A 22,045-nucleotide genomic window follows, 5' to 3' on the forward strand; every position below is an offset into this window, starting at 1 on the left:
GTTTGTGTCAGAGGTTTTACATAAAAGGCTCCAGGTTACTGGACTCAGCCATCTAGTTGCTTAAGTTCGTAGCAGATGCTTCTAAGAGATTGGGATTTTAGAAACTGTATCCTCCCTTTCTGAGGTCTTCTAAAATAGCAGCCTCCTCCCCACCCAGATGTAGAGCCAGAAACAGCTTTGGGATTTACCAGAGTGACAGTGGAGAGTCTGAAGTACTTGGGGAAGGGGGATGTGGTTAGGCATGGAGCCAGCAGCAGATTGTTGTTGTATTCCCCTCTTGATGGGGGGAGGACCGGCCATCCTGCTCTCTTCCTCTCCACCCCATCCTTTCCTGCACACAGAAAGGACAAGATTACACACTGATGTAGACAGAACATACGTTTTGAGTACATTTTTTTTCTGGCTGGAGTGGTGACCCTGTAAATGGCTGGGAAACTTTGCAACTGGCTGGGAAACTGCCAGAATATTCTAATAGCATGAGCTCACAATGTTATGTGCCACAAGGAAAATCTGCCACTTTGGAGGAAGTTATTTCACTTTTATTAATTGGAAGTTGTGCTTGCTCTCTATAAACTCCTAATACATCTTCAGGAGAACGGAAATAGAGCCAATAAATCTTGATCATTTTTTATAAAGGACAGTAGCAAAGCAATAACAATGTTGGTTTTTTATATTCTGTGTATTAGTGCAGCAGAATGCCCTAATTTAAATTTTTGATGGTAAATCTGGTTCCTAATTGCACCCAACAGTATGGTGTTACTTTGCCAGGTACTGCTGCTTTGGTAAGTTTTGGTAACTTCTATAGAACAGCCTCTGGCACAGTAAATTTGCTTAGCAAAACTAGCCTTGCTCGTTGCAAATATTAGGCCCTTTGTGAAAAACTCTTATTTTACTGTTTCCTTTGTAGGATAAAGATAAAGTTTCTCTAACCAAGACTCCAAAATTGGACCGGAGTGATGGCGGCAAAGAGGTGAAGGAGAGAGCTACAAAACGGAAGTTGCCTTTCACTGTTGGAACAAATGGAGATCAGAAAGATTCGGATACAGGTAAGGGAGTGGAAACATCATGTTGCTTAGAAGCTGCCTCTGGACTGAGCAGTGTTGGAGGAAGTGCCAAGCTCTAAAGGAATGGCTGCCTCCACATCAGTCTGCCTGTGATAATCATCTGATAATGATATTGAGTGAGGTGGGGAGTGACTGGGGAGAGAGCCTACTCAGTGGTGCTACCCTGTTTATGATATTCTCTCCCCAGGAAGGCTTTCTTGGCACCTACTTTGCTTATTTTTCAGTGCCAGGCAAATACCTTTTAAATTTCCCTTTCATTATATTGCTGATAGTTTTTATCTGCTGTTTTACACTTTTTAATTTTGTTAATTCTGTGTTTCTTTTTTTATTGTATAAGTTGTGCTGAGAATATTTATATTGAAGGGCAACATGGAATTTTTCAAAAGAAAACCATAAATAATAAGGTCAACCCAGCTGGATAGACAGGGAAGTTTCTGGCTTCATGAGTGTCATTTGTTGTTTTAACTAACTTATTAAGACAGCTGTGCTGGGTGACCTGTTAGCATGTTAATTTGGCACATTGCATATGGTGCCTTTCTCAACTTTGTATTTTTTCTCTCTCTCTATTCAACTTGGATTGCTTGAGGCCTGAGTAGCAATGCTATCTGTCGTAAATGGTTTGTCACACTGTTGGTGTTCAATACATATTCAGTAGTAGTTGCATACTCTAATCTTGGAGCCCTTGGAATGCAAGGTATTGTTGGCAACATTAGTTTATACTTGCGTCTCTCTGTGCCATGTCTCACTGACTAAAGTACCATTGATATAAACAGTAGAGAGGTCCCTGAAGGAAAGGAAAAACAAAATTCTCAAAAATACAGTTGGACTCTGCTCCCAGGAAGCAGCCATTGATTACCTTTTGCCCACCACATGCAAGCCTAATGTGTGCCAGAGATATCAGCATGGTGGTTGCTGAATGTTAAAAACAGTTGAAAAGGTGGTGACTGTTTGCTTTATGGGCAGTGTCTGGCAGTTTACAAGAGGACTGATTGGTGCAAATATTGTGTCTTGATACGTTTTGTAGTCGTGGCATATTTCAAAGTCTTTGCTTTCTTTCTGTGAGGTTTTTTTTTTTTTGCTAATCACAGTTGAAGGGCACTGTTTGCGTCTAAGGTGTGTTGGCTCTTACGAGAGGAAGAGGGCAAGGGAACAAACTTGCAGATTTACAGTGTTGTCTTGTGTTCTGGCCTGTACAATACAACAGGTGTTAGGGCTGCTACAAATATTAGGAAGAGAGCTGCCAGCACCCTGCTGTTTCTTTTCTTCAGGCTGGATCTGCTGCCTCCTGTGGGGAAGCCTGTAGTAGTTGTGGCCTTTCAGTTTTATGTATAACAAACCGGAAGAGGTTTACATAGTTTGTTGGCACCCATAGCTGGAGAACCAAGTGGGCTAAGGATGAGCACCGCTGGGCCCTGTTTGGGCATTTGGGACCTGTCTGACAGCTGGCTGTGGATGCTGGTGGTGTCTTGTTTAGATGCCCACCACTGTAGACATTTCCAGGTTAGAATGGACTGTTGGTCTAAGTCACGTCTTCAAGGGTAGGAGGCATAGTTCTTCAACGGAGCACAGTGTTTGGATATATGAGGCCCCCAGCCCAACACTGGTCATCTCCAGTTGAAAGGGAGAAAGATTGCTCAAGAGTTTCAACAGCTGTTGCCAGACGGGGTAGATAGTGCCAGGCTTGATGACCTATTGGTTTGAACAAAAAGTAGGTCCTTATCTGTGAACATATTTAAGCCATTCTTCAAAAAAAAAGCCCTTCTGTTTAAGCAGTTACACAGAAATTCAGCCTCCCAGTGCTTAATTTCAAAAACAAGAGTTACCAAACTGTTTTGGAAGCCTTTTGTAAATTCTGTAAACTCAAATGTAGAGGGATCAATATGGGTGACTAGCATGGAGGCCTTTGTGATGAGACATGCTCTATCTCCATATGTTCCATCTCAAAGCTCTAGGCTAATATTGAAAACAGGCCCTGGAAGAAGTTGTAGATCAAATTAAGGTCAGCAGCCACTGCCATTGAAAGCTACATGGACTGAGATTTGAATCCAAGAGCCTTTATAATGCTTGTTCTTCAACAGGGTACACCTGGTCCAGATACCTATGCAGGCTCAGCATTACTCTGACACCAGTGGGGAATGTTCCCATTTACTGTCAAATGGAACAGCCTCAGTATGGCTAAGAATGCTAATAACTGCAAAACTAAAAGTCCTAGAGATACCCAGTTCACATGCAATGTTCTATCATCAATACTTCTCTGTATAACATCCTAGCCATAGTAAGTCTCAGGACCTTTTGCCCAAAAAGGAGAAAAGAAACGTTCTATTTTAAAAATTGGGTGGTGGTTGATTTTCCAATAATTTCTTCTCTAGACTATCTAATGTAGGGGTGGGGAACCTCTTTCAGCCCAAGGGCCAAAGTTTTGAGAATTTCTTGAGGGTCGCATTCCAGTGGTGGGTGGTGCCAAAGGCAAACGGGGTGCAGCCAAAAAAACACCCCAGCATATTGTAGCTTAAATTTTGTTATTATTTACAGTTCTATACTGTCCAATAGCCAAAGCTCTCTGGGCTGTTTACAAAGATTAAAACATTAAAAATACAGTATACAGAGATTAAAAGCCATTTATGTAAAAGCATACTAACAGACAATATACAAAAGACAACATATATCTAAAACAACTTCAAGCAAACAATCTCAAGTTCTTACCCCCAGTGACTACTCCTTAGGAGAGGCATTTCAACCCTATTGAACAGGGGAAAAGAGCACAAAAGCCAGGAAACCACCAAATGAATGGTGGCTGGGTGGAAGGCCTTGAGGCCAGAGGAAGGGGGCATGGCCATCTGGGGAAACCAGAGGGCCAGATTTGGTCTCCGGGACCTGAGGTTCCCCACCTCTGAGTAACTTTCATAAGTTTGCAGACCAAGGTTATGCTCTGTTGTGCTCCACGTGACCTTTCGGACCAGAAAATCATGTTAGGATCTTTCTTCCTTCTACATGATTGCTGAGTCCATGTTCCACTGTCTGCCTGTAGCGTCAGGGTCAGGGGTGGGTGCTGGCTTGGCATTGGAATGCACTTGGCAAGTGGATGAGGAAGAGCTACATTTGTTGGTAATTTTGCATAAGTACAGGTAGCTACTTCCAGCAAATTACTTCCTCCTTCCCCCTTCCATTTAATACCATCTCAAGTACCATACTTTTCAGCTTTTAGTTTATGTCTTTGTTTTCTGGGGGTCGGGCAGGATCTTTTTCTGGTTTGCATCTGTTTATAACTCTCACCATGATGCTGAAAAATGAAGCTACACCATTACTTTTTCCAAATACAACATGTAATGAAAGCAATAGAGGGCATTATGTCATTTGACCAAAATACAGTCCCTCTGCCATATTTTCCTTTACCCTTTTATGCTAAGTATCCTTAGATAAAGGGTGGGAAATACATGAAGGCTTGTGTCTGCAAATCATCACATGTGTCAACCACTTGTCCGTTTTTACTGTTGCACACACTGAGAAGTCACACTTGGCCCCTACTTTTGTTGAGTACCGCAGCCAAAGTAGCTAAACTTGTCCCACAGATTACAGTCAGATCATTCCCACAATGCATCAGAAATCAGCGTCATGATCCATTAGTTGTAAACCAGTTTGCTGTTTCTATGTGAACATGACAAATAATCAGAACTCAAAATGTACGGTTGCCTTCTTTAGGGAGGCAAGTTCCCCTAAATGTGTCATGACTGGTAGGAGGAAGAGCACCACCACCATCACCCTGCCTTCCCCAACAGTGCAGTGAAGGAGGCTTCTCCCACCCATTCTTTTGTGCTGCTTGCCAGTATTGGGGGAGCCCTTGTTTGGTAAGCGTTTGTTTCCTGGAAATGAGGGGTGTAAAAGAAGATTGGAATTGGAGTGGGAGCAGAGATCATCTCTGCAGTTGCATCAGGCTTCAAGAGCCCAGTGCAACTGCAGGAACAATCCCTCTACTCTATGACTGCACGAGTGGCCCAGAGGTGGACCATGTGTTTTGCCAATTCTCTCTCTTTGATACGAGAGGTTACACCGTGACTGGGTTCAGGCAACATGGTAGCCCACACTCAAGGGTTGAGTATGGGTTGTGGTTGAACTATGTTGTTGTTGAAACATGGGATTTATTTATTTGTTTGTTTATTTGTTTATTTAATTTATTAATCGCCCATCTGGCCAGTCACCCAGCCACTCTGGGCGATGTACAACAATAAAAACGGCTTACACAATAAAATTCAACATTAAAAACATCACATTTCTAAAATTACCCTAGCCCACCCCAAATGCCTGCTTGAACAACCATGTTTTTAATGCATGGCGGAAGCTCATTAAAGTGGGGGCATGGCAGAGTTCCCTAAGGAGGGAGTTCCACAGAGTGGGGGCCACTACAGAGAAGGCCTCTCCCTCGTCCTCACCAGCCTAGCTGTCCTGGCTGATGGGACAGAGAGAAGGCCATCCAAGGCTGATCTTGTTGAGCGGCCTATCTGGTGTTGCTGGCGCTCCTTGAGATAGGCTGGGCCGGAACCGTATAGGGTTTTAAAGGTCAAAACCAACACCTTGAATTTGGTCCGGAAAACAACTGGTAGCCAGTGCAGCTCCTTCAGCACTGGAGTGATGTGATCTTGCCAGTGGCTGCCTTTAATCAGGCGAGCCGCCGCGTTCTGTACCAGCCGCAGCTTCCGAACCATCTTCAAGGGTAACCCCACGTAGAGCGCATTACAGTAGTCTAAACAAGAGGAGGCGAGGGCATGTACTACCGATTAGAGCAGATGGTCGGGAAGGTAAGGGTGCAGCCGCCATATCAGATGGAGTTGATACAGCGCTGTCCGGCTCACAACTGACACCTGAGCCTCCATGGACAGCTGGGAGTCTAAGATGACTCCCAAGCTGCAGACCTGGTCTTTCAAGGGTAGCCGTACCCCATTCAACACCAGGTCAACATCCGCCAACCTCCTCTTGTCTCTCACCAAAAGTACCTCCGTCTTGTCAGGGTTCAGCTTCAGCTTATTCCTCCCCATCCAGCCACTCACTGTCTCCAGACATTTGGACAGGGATTCTATGGCCAACCTTGGTGAAGATTTGAATGAGAGGCAGAGCTGTGTGTCATCTGCATACTGATGACACCGCACCCCAAACCTCCTGATGATAGCCCCCAGCGGCTTCACATAGATGTTAAATAGCATTGGGAAGAGGATGGAACCCTGTGGCACCCCACAAGTGAGTGGCCACGGGTCCGAAACCTCCTCTCCCAGTGCTACCCTCTGGTACCTGCCGGAGAGGAAGGACTGGAACCACTGTAATACGGTGTCTCCAGTGTCCAACCCCTCCAGGCGGTCCAGGAGGATACCGTGGTCAACGGTATCAAAAGCCACTGAGAGGTCGAGGAGAACAAGGAAGGAGCATTCACCCCTATCCAGAGCCCTCCTCATATCATCCACCAAGGCGACCATGGCCGTTTCTGTCCCATTCCCAAGCCTGAAGCCCGACTGAAATGGGTCTAGATAATCGGCTTCTTCCAAGTGTGCCTTCAACTGCATCACCACCACCCGCTCAATCACCTTGCCCCAAAAAGGCAGATTTGAGACTGGGCGAAAGTTGTTCAGAACTTGAGGATCCAAGGAGGGCTTCTTTAAGAGTGGTCTTATGACTGCCTCCTTGAGGGCTGATGGCATCACTCCCTCCTCAAGGGAGGCGTTCACCGCTGCCTTGATCCCCTCACCCAGCCTCTCTCTGCAGCTCATAATGAGCCAAGATGGGCAAGGATCAAGTAAGCAGGTGGTCGGCCTTACAGATGAAAGCACCTTGTCCACTTCATCAGGAGGAAGAAGCTGGAACCGATCCCACAAAACCGGTGTGCCACAGGCCACCTCCTGCTCACTAACTGTATCCACAGCGCACGGAATAACACTCCTAATCTGATCAATTTTATCTGCAAAGTGCCTTGCCAAGGCCTCACAGGAGGCCTTAGAATGCTCCAGTGGTTCCGGAGCAACTGGACCGACCAGGCTCCGGACCACTTGGAACAGCCTCCTGGGACAGCACTCTGCAGATGCGATAGAGGCAGCATAATATTCCTTTTTTGCTGCCTTCACTGCCATGTGATAGACTGAAGATACAGCTCTAGCCCGTGTCTGATCATCTTTGGAGCGAGACTTCCGCCACCAGCGCTGTAGCTGTCTCACCTCCTGTTTCAGAGCTCGTAACTGCAGATTGAACCATGGTGCAGTCCGAGCCCTGTTCAAGGGGAGAGGGCGTTTTGGAGCCACCCGATCTAATGCCCCGGTGATTGCGGCATTCCAGCCACCCACCAGGGTCTCGACCGAGTGGCCATTGGCATGCCCCAGAGAATCCCCAAACGCGTTCAGGAATCCATTCGGATCCATAAGACGCCTGGGGCGGACCATTTTAATGGGTTCTCCACCCCTGCGGAGGGGTTGTGGAACCGAGAAGTCCAACGTTACCAGATAGTGATCTGACCATGACAAGGGGGTAGTGGATATACCCCCGACTTCCAGATCACTCCCCACTTCTCCAGAAACAAACACAAGGTCTAGTGCATGACCAGCTACATGGGTGGGCCCAGTTGGAATATGGTGCAGCTCCCAGGAAGCCATGGTCTCCATGAAGTCCCGAGGTGCCCCTGTGAGGACGGCCCCCGAATGTATGTTGAAGTCCACCAACACGTTAGGGGACTGCACTCACACATCAGAGACCACCTCATGTTATCATGTTACCTGAACCCAGCAGTGCTAACAAACCATGGTTTTTTAACCATGAACAACCCATGAAGAGAACCCATGGTTTGTTCTTGGGTTGTGAACTGTGGGTTATTTGTGGTTAACAAACCATGGTTCGTTATCGCAGCTGCATTCAGATAACACACTAACCCACACTTCAGCAATAACCCATGGTTCAAGGACAACTCGCACTCAACCCTTGAGTGTGGGTTATTGTGTTGTATGAACCCAGTCACTGTTTCCTCTGTCTGGATTACTGTACTACTTGCTCCGATCTCTACACATGTGATAAACTGTAGCAGCCTTCAGAGCATTTTCCTCTTTTTCCAGTAGGCAGCTGTGCTGTTCGCTGGAAATGCTCTTAAAATCTGTCTTCAACTTGTGTTGGAAGTGTATAGGACTTGCAGGAAGGCTGGTGTGTTGAGAAGGAGAAACAAGCAGCTTTATTATTGAGCTGCACTATTTGCATTCTTGGTATGATGTATTTTAAAAGCAAGTGCTTGGAATGCTAAACGGAGGCATTTTCCCCACCTAACTGCTTCTTAGCATGACATGTAGAAGAAGAAGAAGAACACATAGGGTTCAGGCTTATGTTAGACCGATTATAGTTTTTTTTTCTATTAATTGTAGTATAAAAATGTTCCTAGAGCCTGGTCATAGACAGAGTCACCACCTTCAATTCCTCAGTTCCTTAAAACTTCTGAAATGTGTGTTGCAAGCTCAGGAGTAGGTGCTGTGTTTAAAATACATTGTTCAAATGTACCCTTTTATTGGGCCAGGTGCACAGAACTCTTGAACTGGTTCCCTATAAAATATCATGTGATCTGTTTGGGATATCTGCTAGAGTACTCTGTGTTGTGAGGGAACAGTGCATTGCCTGCCTGAGACTTCCCTCTCCTGATCGCCCCCCACGCTGCATGTCTCATATTGCTCTCCCCATGCTGCCCCCAGGTGCCTCCAAAATGTGCTAGTTATATTGGCCTAATTTTTCCCATTTTGTGCAAGCGTTTTCTGCATATAATTATGTATGCTGCATCCAAGACAGAATGGAACAAGAAAGTGGAGGCCAAGAACATATTTCAGAAATCCTTTCTCACTAATGCAGCCTCAGGCAGATCTTCGGTGCTGTGTTGAGACAACGGCTTGGAACTCCTCCAAATCCAAGTTAGGTGCTCTTCGTTTCTCTAAATCCAATGAGGGGGTGTCTCAGCAGCAGCAGAAGAATAAAGCAGCCTCTGTAGAATGGCTTTGAAGTGACCTGAGTGGTGGTGAAGCCACTGCAGTCGGTCAGGAGGGGAAGCTTCCAAAAATGTTGTGCCCGCCTTCTTGGCCAAACCTCCTGCCTGATTTTTCCTGAGCTGCTGGCTGAGTCATGGAGCTGACTGGAAGAAGCCAGACTCTGACTCCTCCTTGAGCCGTATGCTTTCTTTCTCTATTGTGTCATGCAGTTGGCCTGTTTTTCTGCTCTTACTGTTTCAGGGATGCTTGCAAATGGTTCATATGCTCCTTAAATTAGGCCCTATTGAATGCTTTTAACATATGCTGGTGACTTACAGTTGAGGATACCCTTGAACTCTCTGTTTCTGGGAGGTGTGGCTATATCTGGAAAGAAGGGCATAGTGGGAGGCCTACTTTATGATTGAAAACTTCAGAAAACCAAACTTTCATTCCAGGTACCCAGAGTTACCTAGGTAAGTGTAAGTAATTTGTGCCTGAATGAGAATTGGCACATTTGCAATAGTGGTAAATGCCCATCCAGAGTATTTCATGGGTAGAGATTGTGTACATACCTTCCAGCTTTTGTGCTAGTGGTTCTGGAGCCTCTTAATCAGCCATGCATATGTCAGGGAGGAAGGGCTATATTACCCGTAAAGCAGCTAAGGGGGCTGGTTGTTGGAGAATGTGCTACCTGTTTCTCATTGCATTCTTTGCCTGAGAGAGGAGGGACCTGGGGTTGTGTGTGAGAGAGAATGGGTGGAGTGGGATGCAGCTGGCTTCCCGTCTTGTAGTGCGTAAGCAAAAAGAGCATTGCCTTGGACACAATTTGCAACTGGCCCAAGCTGAGCAAAGCAGTTTCCCCAAGCCACGCATAGCCTGCCGTGGTCTTTTCTCATCCTTTCAAATGAGAGTAGTGGAGCTGCTGCTGTTACAGAGGATGGGGAGGAAGGTCAAGCAACTCCCACCTTCCCTACCTCTTCTCTGCCAGGAGGAGCAGCCAGTTATGTACACTGAGTGACAGAATGCCAGTTCCCGCCTTTCCCATGCTAGCCAGAGACTGGGTGGTGGTGGTGGCGGCAGCAGAGTGCTGCTTTTGGCCAAGGGAGACCTGACTTCAAGTCCCTACTTAGCCATGAAGCACACAGGGTGACCCAGGGCCACTCACAGACTCTCAGGGCTTTTGTGTTCATAAAACGGAAGGACCATACAGACTCCCCTGAGCTCCTTAGAAGGGTGGAATACAAATGTTAAGCACACATTCAGTCCCCTGCTTCAGGAATCCCGTTAACTCTCCCCCCAATAAGGCAGAAGCACTTCAATGTTGCAGGATCCCTTAGCTTCCCAATGAGCATAGGAAGAAGGAAATAAGTTGATAGAGAATGAGTGAGAAGGAAAAATGGCTAGTCAACACAGTGGAGTGAACACAAAAGAAACATTGGAGGTCTGTGGTCCAGGGAACCCAAAGAAGTGGGCATGAGCTTAAGGAAGAAGAATCTCAAATATCAGTTGGAACGTATCATTCAAATGTTTGGCTGTAGGCTCTGTGTGTGTGTGTGTGTGAGAGAGAGAGAGAGAGAGAGAGAGCGCTCTGAGACTGCAAAACATAGATTATCCACTCTCCAGTTTTCCTGGCAAGTCTTCATCTCATTTCAGTCACATACACAAAACACAAAAAGTTTGTTTTATGTGGCAGATTGTGAGCAGGGTCTTCAAACTAAGCCAAGGTAAGCGATTGTGGCCTTATGTCTAGGCTTTTAGGGGTTTCTCTTGTGTATCATACTAAGAACGTAGAATGTGTTGCAATGTTTAGGGCTCTTCATCCTTGCAACAAAACTGTGAGTAGATTGTCATTCTTTGCATTTTATAGCTGAAGTAAAGCCATAGCTATCTAGAGTGTTCGATGGCTGCTGTGTCATTTAAAACTAAAGTCCAAGTTCAACATTCCTGTTGTTAACTGCTGTTAGTAATTTATCTTATAGTTTTGAGGGGGTAAATGAATGCCAATGGCACTGTCTTAAAGCTTCTCCATACTTCAGTGTTTTTAAGCAAAGGGACTCCACAGTAATAGGTGAAGAAAAAAAGACATTGTATTTCTTGGATGTTACACCAAAGGATCTTGGGGAATGCTTCCAACTGTTAACCTGTTCCAGTGCTCTCCTGAGATGTGAGTGAGCGAAATACTATGGGCAGTCATTGGGTCAGTCAAGCTTGGCTATCTTTGGAGCAGAGTGGAATGCAGCAGTTGTTTACCAGCACAGCTCAAGATTTCACAGTTGGTTACCATAGGAAGGTAGGGAGAATACCCCATTCAATGGAAACTGTGGGGGAAATCTTCAGAAGGCAGAATGCAATTTAAACCCAGTGTGTGGTAATCTGAAAACTGCTGCCCTTAGATGCATCAGTGGAAGATTAATCATTAACCTGCTTTTTTGCCTGTCATTCTAGCAGCTGCAGATTCTGCCCTGTCATTAAACTGCTGTCTTGTAAGCTGCCTGGGTGGGTTCCCCCCTTCCTCGTTTTGCCTGTAGCCTGTATTTTACAGTTCTTCTTTAAGGAAGAGAAGGGAGTAGAGGATGGCTGGTTCAAGCTAAGAATTTGTCAGAGGTGTGTGGTTCTTGCAGTGTGAAAGCTGGTGGTGTCTTGAATGAGAGAAATGGTGTAGCTGTCCCATGTTTATCTGCCAAGATGTTGCAGCAGTGCAGATCTCCTGTGCCATCAGTAATGACATTCCAGTTGTGCTTTATGCCCCGATCCAAGTCTAGTGTTCTCTTTAGTGTCTGGAAATAAACAGAAAATGGAAGGGTGGAGGTGGGAAAAATGGAATTTCAAAAATAAAAATGTACTTCTCACATGCCTGGTTCTTACCTGTGCAGCTACTATAACTAAGGCCTAGTTATCAATGAGGTGGTCAACCTGTGTCTGGGCTGCATCACTTCAGGCTGCGTCACTTCAGGCTGCAGGTGGAGGCTGACTTGATGGCATAACCTTCTATGCAAAATAAATGAATAAATCCCTACACATAGAAAGCTAGCATGCTTGGAGAATGCAAAGCTAGATCCTTCTCTTTGGCATGCCAGTTCTCTACATGGGGAAACATTCCTCATGTGACACCCCCACACGCACACCTGCAATCTGAAGTGGTGCAGCTCAGACACAGGTTTTTACAACCTTGGTGAAAACTAGGTCTAAGCTTTGGTTACCTCTAGTGAAAAATTAAATTTTACATTGCTGTTTACCGCAGTGAATACATGGGATCATGGAACTTGGGAGTGGAGGATATTAACCTCCATTCCAAATAGAGATGTGAAGACCCAGGGGAAAAAAGCTACAGAAAAATTCAGGGAGTGGGGGGAACGTTCCCCCCCTCGGACCATTTGGTGGTGGGGGGTTCAAAAAATTGAACAGCTTTGGACTACGAAATGTTATCTTTTAGCATTGTAATAAGAATAAGCCTATGTAATAAGAAGACTTTTATAGAAAGACTAGAGATACAAAATGCCTGGAAATAATTAAGCCATGGAGAAAATGTGGTTTTTTAAATCCTCTTTGTAAGATTCCCAGTATACTTATTTCATCCATTCCTTATTAAAATTATTGATCTAATGTATCTTTTACTGATAGACATTTAGGGATGCCCCAAGGCATGCTCAGTTCCCAACATGTGAGTAGAGTCACCACATCATAATATGGAAGAAAGTGTGCATTCTTGACATTTTGGGTTTTGTTCTATAGAGTCCTGTGTTTCTGGGCTTGCTCTGGTTAGATTCTGTAGTTTTAATCTAAAACCCACATGTGAAAAAACACTGTGGGTTATCCCACCACTGTCACCAGATGTGATGGAACAGCATGTGGGTTATCCCACCTATGTTCCTTTTTAAAAAATTAACTTCAGAGGCTTAGGTCTATAGAACTCACTGCCACAGTTTTTAATAAACTTCTCAGTCAGACCTCACCACTAGGAAATGCTGCCTCATCTATAAAACGTTTTAACTGCTGCCACTAGAATAAACCCCTTCTACCTAAAAGAAACTCAGCCTACTTCCTATCATGTAGGCATTGGATTGATACTACCGCTAGAGACAGCCTTTCAAAATTAAAAAAAGGTGTTAATTAACAGAAATTATCTACAAAAGTTAATAAAATATCACTCTTCAAATAATAGTTTGAGATTGCTTAAAGTTCTTAAATTAAATATGGTTGCACACCATTCCTAAGTGGAGTCTTTCCCAGCTAAATAAAATCTTGATAGCTTTGTCTTCAGATCAGATATCAACTCCACCCGAAAACAGAAATGGGTTTAGGAATTTTCCTAAACTTCCTTACAAACAGGAACAGATGCTGTGCACCAGTCTTCCTCTGCTTCCAGTTCTTCCTACTTCTTCTATCTTCTAGGTTAATTGAGATATTTCAGGGACTACTTGATGAAGTTCCCTTTGGTCAGACATTAAACAGGAATCTAAAATATATTATATATAACTTGGTTTGATCATAAAATTACCATGTTTGGTATATTAAATTTAGTAGTATTGTTTAGTCAGACAATAATTACACATGTACTGAGTTTACTTTTAAACGTTTTGAAATACAATGATAATTTAATGAGCAAATCAAGTTATACATAATATAACTTTAGAAACATAAAGGCTGTTTCATGTTCTTAAAAGCAGCCTTCCCCAACCTGGTGCTCTCCAGATGTTTTGGACTACAGTGCTTAGTATTCTTGATCATTGGCGATGCTGCTTGAGGCTGATGGGAGTTGAAGTCTAAAATATCTGGAAGGCACCAGGTTAGGGAAGGCTGTCCTAAAGCAACAAATTGAATAGATATGTAAAGAGCACTAAAACAATAAGTATTGCTTATTTTCATTCCCCCCCCCCAAATGTCCATTTTTTTCCACACACCCTCAAGGATCCCCCCCCCCCGAAATTTTTCATCTCTAATTGCAGGTGATGAGGGAAATGTTTGTTTTCTCTGCTTCTTCAAATGAAAGCCTTCTTTACAACAACCTGAGAGACCAGCACTATTATCACTATTTCACACATGGGAGGGAGAGAGAGAGAAGGAGGGAGAGCTTTGCCTAAAGCTAAGAGTATAAATGCATGCCTTAGCTGAGATTTCTGCTGAGATCTAATGGGGGTATTACGTTTAGGAGAACCTGACTGGAGGCCATAATGAAGCAATGGTTTATTATGTAGGGTCTAGAACACTAGAGCTATCTACAGTACACTGCCTGGAGGTTTTGAAACAGACCTCTTAACATCGCAAGGGCTAGAAGCTTGGGAATAAAGGTCATTTGAGACTTTCAGGAATTCACATCTGCACTTAGTATAACAGATTCTTGTGCTGAAAACATATTTCAGTTGCCTAGGTGCCAGGATCATGATCTTTGATGCTTGCTGGGATTGTTTTTTCCAGCCCAAATATATTTCATGGAAAACTGCTGCAGATAATAAGGGTCACCTTCAGTGTTGTGTTGGTGATATGCCACCTTGGCATCCACAGTGGAAGTGGTGTCACATCTTCATAACTCTGTCTCCCACCTAGTACCCAAAAGTCAGGAGCTGCCTGACCCCAGAACTTGCCTGTTTTTAGCAAAAATATGGCACTGAGTTTAAACAACACCCCCTCAGGTTTTGGAAGCATTCCTGAAAGAAAAGCATTATGCTGTAACCTACCTTGCTCTGCTCACCTGAGCCATACTTTTGTGGCATGAGGAGAAAGGCAGCTCCAGTTGATTTCCCTGCCATTACAAAACTGCTGCTGTGTTTCGGACTCCCCTGTGCTAATCGTTAAACATGTTTGTGATACTAATTAGTGGGTTAGCAATGCTTGATGAATCAGATGAACTGTCAGCTATTCCCCCCCCCCCCCCCCCGGAATATGAACATGGTTGGGTTGCTCACCCGGCTGCTGCTGTGAACTGGCTTCCATGGGAACAGGCTTGTTAGTCACCAGTTGCTTAATTGGCTGGAGAATCCATGAGAAGCGAGTTGCTGGCTTATTGAGAAATGCCTTGGTGTATGAAACTGTTACTTGTGTGCATTTCTGTTGTTGGCTTCAGTACCATCTGTGCAGCTGTGGACTCAAATGAGCTGTTCTGCTTGGGTCTTTCTTCATTTGTATAACTTCAGTCCTTTTGCCTTTAAAAAAGGGGGAAAAGCCAAGAAGCTGTTCTCACCTAGCAACCATAGAGAGAATTAAATGAGTATCAGGACCTCTTCCTTCTGAGCCGCACCCTATAATGCTAGTACAGTGTACTTGGGCCAGCACACATCATCCTTAGAAAGTGCAGCACAGATTATTCTGCCATCTGTGAAATTTTGACATTGAGCAGCTGGCTGTTGGGGGTAGAAGGGGTGCTGGCCACTCTTCCTGACCCCAGCAGCTTCCTTTCTGAAAGGTTTGAGAGGAAGAACTTGAGAGCTAACCTCAGTTGCTCTTATGAACTCAGTTGCTCCCACTTGCTCTTATGAACAGTGTCAAATACTTCCCAGCCTCTAGCTTTCTGTTTAGAGATGAGGGATGGAAGGTGCTTCTTTTCATTTCCTGATGGGCAGCACAGTATATCTAAGAAAAATGCATCAGGTTCTTTGGCAAAATGATAATTTTTAGGAGCATGTGCAGGGATAGAAAATGTGTCAGAAATCTTATGCAACTGTGTGACCAGGTGTCTGGGATTTTTCTAGCTGTGACAGACAGTCCAGACTTCCATATCTAATCTAGAGGCTTGTTCAGGGATTCAAAATTGTCTTCACGCAACCTGTCCCCATACCAAATGGTAACCCAGGGTGCATGTCATTTTGAATATCTGAACCCTTCCTAAAATTATTGCTGTTGAATGTTTAGGGCTGCATCGATCAGTCTCATTTAGACAAAAGCTTGAAGACCCTCTTAATGGGGGTGGAGTTGGCCAAGCTAGGAAAGGTTTACTTTTGCCAAGATGCCTTTTAGAAGTTCAGTTGAAGTTCCTGTTTGCCTTTAAATGGATGTGAAGGTGACCTGAATGAGCAAGTACCATGAAAACCTATTATAAGTCATCCCCCTTTTAAACAGCATAAACAAAGAATCACAGTCCTTCAGATTTTTCATGGACTGTGTGTTAAGATACTTGTAGGTGCACCAGGTTCTACAATGGAAGGGGCATTTAAATGGGTAGCACTAGGATCCACACACCTTCGTTCTGTCATGAGGACATCAGCCTAGGTGACCAGTCATGCCAGTTCAATATTCAGGGCTGGAAAAATATTTCATCCTTGTAGGAGACAGAATCCAGTTTCTGGGAGACAGCATCACATTTCAGGCACATGGTGTATGTTTTCCCAGAACTTCCCATATGTGTGGAGTATTTGAGGCTTCTGCTGTCCATTTCATTAGGAAATGCTACCATTCATCTTATTTTTGTTAGGAGAATTTCACACAGGTTCTTTTCCCTTATACCCTTCCCCCAATTCTTCTTCTGAAGCAGCACCAATTTGGCTTATCAGCCTGACCCCTTTTCTAGTCCTCTTTGTATCCTGTGGTCCTTTTGGTCCTGCTAGCTCCAACACACTCTCCCCACCCCTGCCTGCTGGCCTATGTGGCAACCTGTTACCTTTGACTGGGCAAGACCACATGTCTTGTCCTCCTTCCCCCTGTCAGTTATTTTATGCTAACTATGTACTACACTTTTAGTGTGTCTGCATATTCCTCTGGCTCCTAGCCCATTCTCCTCCTCCTTCATTTTGTCTGTATGCTTTATGATTTTATATTAGCTGCCATTACCCAGCTCTGTTGGTGCTCTCCCTACATAGAACCCCTCCCTGATTTCTTCCAGTATGCATGGCTGCCTGTAGAAGCTGGGGCTCCAGCCATACACTGCAATGTCTTCCTCTGAACCTTGGCTGTGCTCAGGTAAAACCCACTTCCTTCCATCTGAACTGACATTTGCTAAAGCACAAATATTTTTATGTGCTACAGTGCCCACGGTAAGAATGAGTCACAGTCCACACGTGAGTCTGTGAATAAGAAAAGCGGGGTCTGTCTTGTGCTTCCTCCCAGGGGCATAATCCATCCTCCCTCACCGTCTGTGCAGTTCTAATTTATTCTTATTGATCCTTTGTTTGGCTGTGTACTTGGGAATACACTCTTGAAAATGAAAGTCTTTTTACAGGACCAGGAAGTGGCACCTTCCCCCACAGCACCTGTAAGGTGCTGTGAGGTTTCCATCTGCTTGTGCTTGTGCTGCTGTGTCTGTTCATGGATGCTTTCATTTTGCAGGAGCCCCATATTTTGCAGTAAGTGGGATAAAACATTGCTTTTGGAGCTTCCTTCACTTCGGTGTTAAGACATCTATATGATGTTGTTGCTGTTGTTTTTACTGCTGTTGCCCTTTATTCCTCCCTTAACTTGCTCTCTTTCCCACTTCCCCTCACATTAGGCCTTCACATTATGCTAAATATAACACTGCATACTCAGGGGCTTATGACAACCAGAGATATGCATTCCAAATTAAAAGTTGTACAAGTCTGTATAGTGTAAATCCTGGAATCCAATATGGGCCCAGGAACCATCTGAAGGCGAATGGGAAAAGCTTTTATAGCCCTCAAAATTGCATGCATGTTCTACTCTTTCACCTAGACCTTGGGGATTCACATGTAAAAAAATTCAAAGCAACTCTCTGGTTGTATGCTGTAGAGGAGCAGCAGAGTCCAAGGCATGAATTCTCTACTTGTGTGCATTTTTCATGCCAATGGTGACCTGCAATGGAAATGGGAGGTTTGCATCAAAGGGAGAGAGAAGTCACTGAGCTGAACATAATAAAGAGCTCTAGAAAAATCCTAAATGCTTGGTTCCCCATTCTTAGAAAATTGATACTGGTGTCTACTTTGATTTCCTACTTCCCCAAAGTGACAGCTGGTGCCTAGGAATTGGATTTTGTTTCCCAGCAGCTCTGGATACTTGTAGTGGTGGTGGTCGCGGCAGCAGCCCTAGAGCAGTATGCTGTCCAATCCATGCATGGCTCCAGCAATCTGTGTATGCTGGCAGCTGTAGGCCAGGGCAGTTCCTCACCTGTCCCTGTACACAGCCAAACAAGGGATCAATAAGAATAAATTAGAATTGTCCACATTAGATTCCAGGATTTATACTATACAGTGAGGGAAGATGGATTATGCCCCAGGGAGGAAGTGCAAGATGGGTTTTCCGATCCACATTGCAGAAGAAGACTGTTGTGGAATTTGCCCAGGCCATATAGTCTCTTTGGCAGGTCAGTGCTATTTCTTGTAGTAAAGAGCCAAACAGATTGCTCCCAAATAAACTTTAAATAGGTGCCATAAACAGAGAAAATCAGAATAAGCTTTAGCGGGTGGACAGGAAATTTTAAGAAAGATGCCTGGCTTAACTTGGGCTACAAGCTTTGGTAACTGTATGCCTTTGCATCCGTTTCTGGGAGAGAGATGACTTTGCAGATGATACAGTTTCTTGATCTGTTAAAAGCCAGTGACCACTAGAATTGAGTTTCACAGACTTGGCCTGTCTCCTGCTTTGCGCCCTCTGTGGTCCGTACATGCTTTTGCTCCTTTCACATGTGTAAAATGGACTTATTGAGTTCCTCGTGGGATTCTGTGTGATACCAGAGAATAAAGCCCTTGCTCAGGGCTCTCACTATCTCATTGTAGGGAACATTTGGCTAAATTGGTCCTTTTTATGAGAATACATTTCAAGTCACAAATGCTGTAAGAAATTATGAAATAACTTCTGACCTGAAAAGCATCTGCAGCTTCCAGGTCTGCAAAGTAATAAACCAGCCAGATAACAAGTGAGAATTTTAAATCAATAGTACTTTGTTGTCCCTAGTGTAAATCTGGTGAAATTTGGGGAAGCCTGTTGAAACTTCTTTCCTTTTTTAGTGGGGTGGGGGGAGGTCCAAACTCCTGCCACCCAGATTTTGTGCAGTGTATTCTGCCTCCCCAGTCTATTTTCTGCCCTCTTCCTACCCCTCAGGTGATCAGAATCTTTTCAGTTGATCTTTCTGTCTCAGTTTCTGAAACCAAATGCAAGAGATGACAGCACATCCTTTGCAGTCTCTAGTCAGCTTTTCCCACCCCCTCTTTTGTCCTTCCTGTTTACATACATGCTTGTTTCCAAGTCAGCTATGGGTCTTACTGTTACACTTGGTAGACTTTGCCAAAACTCCGTTGGGCAACTGACAGCAGATTTAACCCCTTTATTCCAAGTGGGACAGAGTTGGATGTACTGTGGCTCATTTTTTCATGTGGCTTTTCTACACAGAGTGCATGAGAATGATTTAAAAATGGGTGTTCTTTCTCATGTAAATAGGATTATTCTAATATTATTGGTTTTCAGCTATAGTAAATGTGTCTTAAAAAGTAACCTGGTTTAAAAAGAAATACGAATGTAATACAGACATGCATATACACGATATTTTAAAGCTGAATCATGACCATAAATGTGCTTCATAGAGTTAAAAGCTACTTTTCTTTGTAAAAGAGGACAATATGGGGTGGGAACTGACCTGAATAAAATCAATATATGTATTATAGTGGGTTTTTACTGGTTCCAGTAACTAGCAAGTTGGCACAAGTGCTAACATCCAGGAGATGCCATCCTGTATCTCATCAGGATCATCCACTGAATCCACCTGGGCAGTGTTGTGCTCCTATCTTAAGAACATAAGAAGAGCCCTGCTGGATCAGCCCAAGGGTCCATCAAGTCCAGCATTCTGTTCACACAGTGGCCAACCAGCTGTCGACTGGGAACCCACAAGCAGGGCATGAGCGCAACAGCACCCTCCCACCATGTTCCCCAGCAACTGATGTACATAGGCTCACTCCCTCTGGTACTGGAGGTAGCACATAGCCATCGGAACTAGTAGCCATTGATAGCCTTGTCCCCTCAAACTTGGAGCTCAGCAATGTGCACATTTTTTTTTTACTCTACCAACCATAACAGTGTGGAATTTACTTTCCATCATAGGGTGAAATGTTATTTCATCCAATAACTCCCATCCCTTGCTTTCGGAAAGTTCTCAACGCTTGCCCTATCCTATGTGCATGTTTCCCATTTTGTTCAGTGGGATTTATTTCAAACTATGTGCATGTAAGGTTGCAGAGATGGGGGTGGGGAAGAACAGTGGAGGAAGTCTTTTGTCCTCTGGCACTGCTTGTGGGCATTCAGCTCACCACTGTGCAAACATGATGCTGAACTATATAGTCCTTTGGCCTGATCCAGGAAGGCTGCACTAACATTCTTATGGTTGTACCCTCAGCTTTCAAGTAAGTGATCTTGCATCATTTCTGGATATATGAGACAGCCAACCACAAATTTGTCACTTGTCTTGAAGTTGGCATAATTCTGCAGTCCAAAAGGCAAGTGAGTTACATGACCAAAGGATTGAGATCTGGGGTCTCCAATGTGGTGCCTGTGGGTACCAGTGTGCCTCTAGATCCCTGTTTTGGTGCCTACCAGGTTTCTTGCCCCTCCAGATTTTTATTTTAGTTTTACATTTATTTATTTTTTTAAACTGGGAAGCAGGTTTGCGGCAAAGTGAAGTGCCAGCCTCCAATACTATGTTTATTTCTAAAAATGCCTCTGGGTCCCATGTGGGTCCCCAAACCATCCTTAAAAAATAAAAAATGGTGTGTGTCTGCAGACCAGTTTTGTTTTGAAGGTACGCATAGCTGCCCAGAAAAAAGCTAAGGGTAAGCTGGGAAGGTGATAGCTAGTGTCCTGTGGGACTCAGGGAGACAGGGAGCATCCTGAGGGAGGGGGCCTAGAGCAGGTGGTGAGGAGCAAAAGAAGGTCTTTTGCCTGTACTCCCGTGTGTGTGTGTGTGTGTGTGTGAGAGAGAGAGAGAGAGAGAGAGAGAGAGAGGGAGGGAGATGGGGGTTCTTTTGCTTTGGCATGATCTATGTTTTTCCAGGTGGGGAGGGGTTGTCTGTGGGTGTGTAGTGGGTGTTTTGCCTGTGTGTGTTTTCTCTGAGCATTACCAGTTTGCTTTCTGTGAAATTGGTATTTTCTTGTGGCTTGTGGAAGCAAATATGTGATTTGGCATTTGGGACACAGCCCCCACCTCGGCCTTGTACTCAGCTTCTGGGCTACAGTTACTTCTCTCTGACCTCCCATTTGCCTTTTGTGAAATGGAGGTTAGAGCAGAAAACTGTGGATTCAAAATAGCAGTTTTGTGTTTCTTGGGGATGTTACTTTACTTTTAGTCTTATCAGTTTGGCTTCTTGGAAATGGACTTTTGTGACCAGCCATGCCCACCATGGCAGCAATTTTGTGAATAGGCAGGCCCTCCTGTGACAGCTGTTTTGTGCGAGTGTCCACAACACTCTCTCAATTTCCTAAATATACCTGCTGAGCCAAAAGGATGGGGACTCTTCTTTGAGATTATCCTCCTAGGTTGCATAAGGGCTCTATTTAGCTGCAAACAAATATATTTTATTGGTTATAGAGACCTATCTTTAGTATGCCTGCTTGTTCAGGAAATACATTTTATTTCAAAATGGAAAACATGATTTAAATCAGTGATTTTAAATTGCCTTCATTTAAATCAGTCCATCCTGCTGCTGTATCCAAAGGCAGGCCTTATTTGTGTAGTTGCTTTTCTTGATGGCTGGTTCATGTGATTGTCAGTTGAAGTCAGTCTCTTTGAGGAGCAGCATGAGGATTTAATTCATCTATGCTGAGATTTCAGTATATTTAAACTCTTTTAAGAATTTGCATTTCAGATGAGCAACCCAGGCTGCTAGTTAAAATTCTCTAGCTTGCAGGCCTTTTCTTCTAAGTGGTGCTGTCTTTTGACAAGACTGCCCGTAGTCCCATTCTGGTTAGTCTTTGGGAGATAAGCCTTTGAAGTCTCCTGTGTGCTGTTTCTTCTTGTTCTCCCATAGACTTTACTTGCTTTGAGCATCAACCAGAATGGGCGCAAGCTTGTGTGTTAGAAAATAGGAGCAGATGCTTGTCAACTGGTGGCACTTTGATATCTCAACCATTCTTCTTATAGCTGTTACC

The 22,045-nt window shown here is 44.3% G+C and overlaps 1 protein-coding gene across 27 annotated transcripts in view; it reads left to right on the top strand.

Annotated features, from left to right (window-relative positions):
- The window catches only part of ANKRD11 (ankyrin repeat domain 11), a 262,296-nt gene that overhangs the window by 190,994 nt on the left and 49,257 nt on the right, over window positions 1–22,045 (top strand). For all 27 annotated transcript variants that reach the window (XR_014784698.1, XR_014784699.1, XM_084812699.1 and 24 more), the window contains one exon: window positions 908–1,046. Coding sequence is in view for 25 of the 27 variants with exons in the window: in XM_084812699.1 (XP_084668825.1) it covers window positions 908–1,046 (139 nt within the window). In the remaining 2 variants the exon portion in view is untranslated. The remainder of the gene's footprint in view (window positions 1–907; window positions 1,047–22,045) is intronic.

The sequence above is a fragment of the Heloderma suspectum genome, chromosome 8 (genome assembly GCF_057233095.1).
Source record: "Heloderma suspectum isolate Gila_16-S chromosome 8, 16-S_ref, whole genome shotgun sequence".
In the NCBI taxonomy this organism is placed as follows: domain Eukaryota; kingdom Metazoa; phylum Chordata; class Lepidosauria; order Squamata; family Helodermatidae; genus Heloderma; species Heloderma suspectum.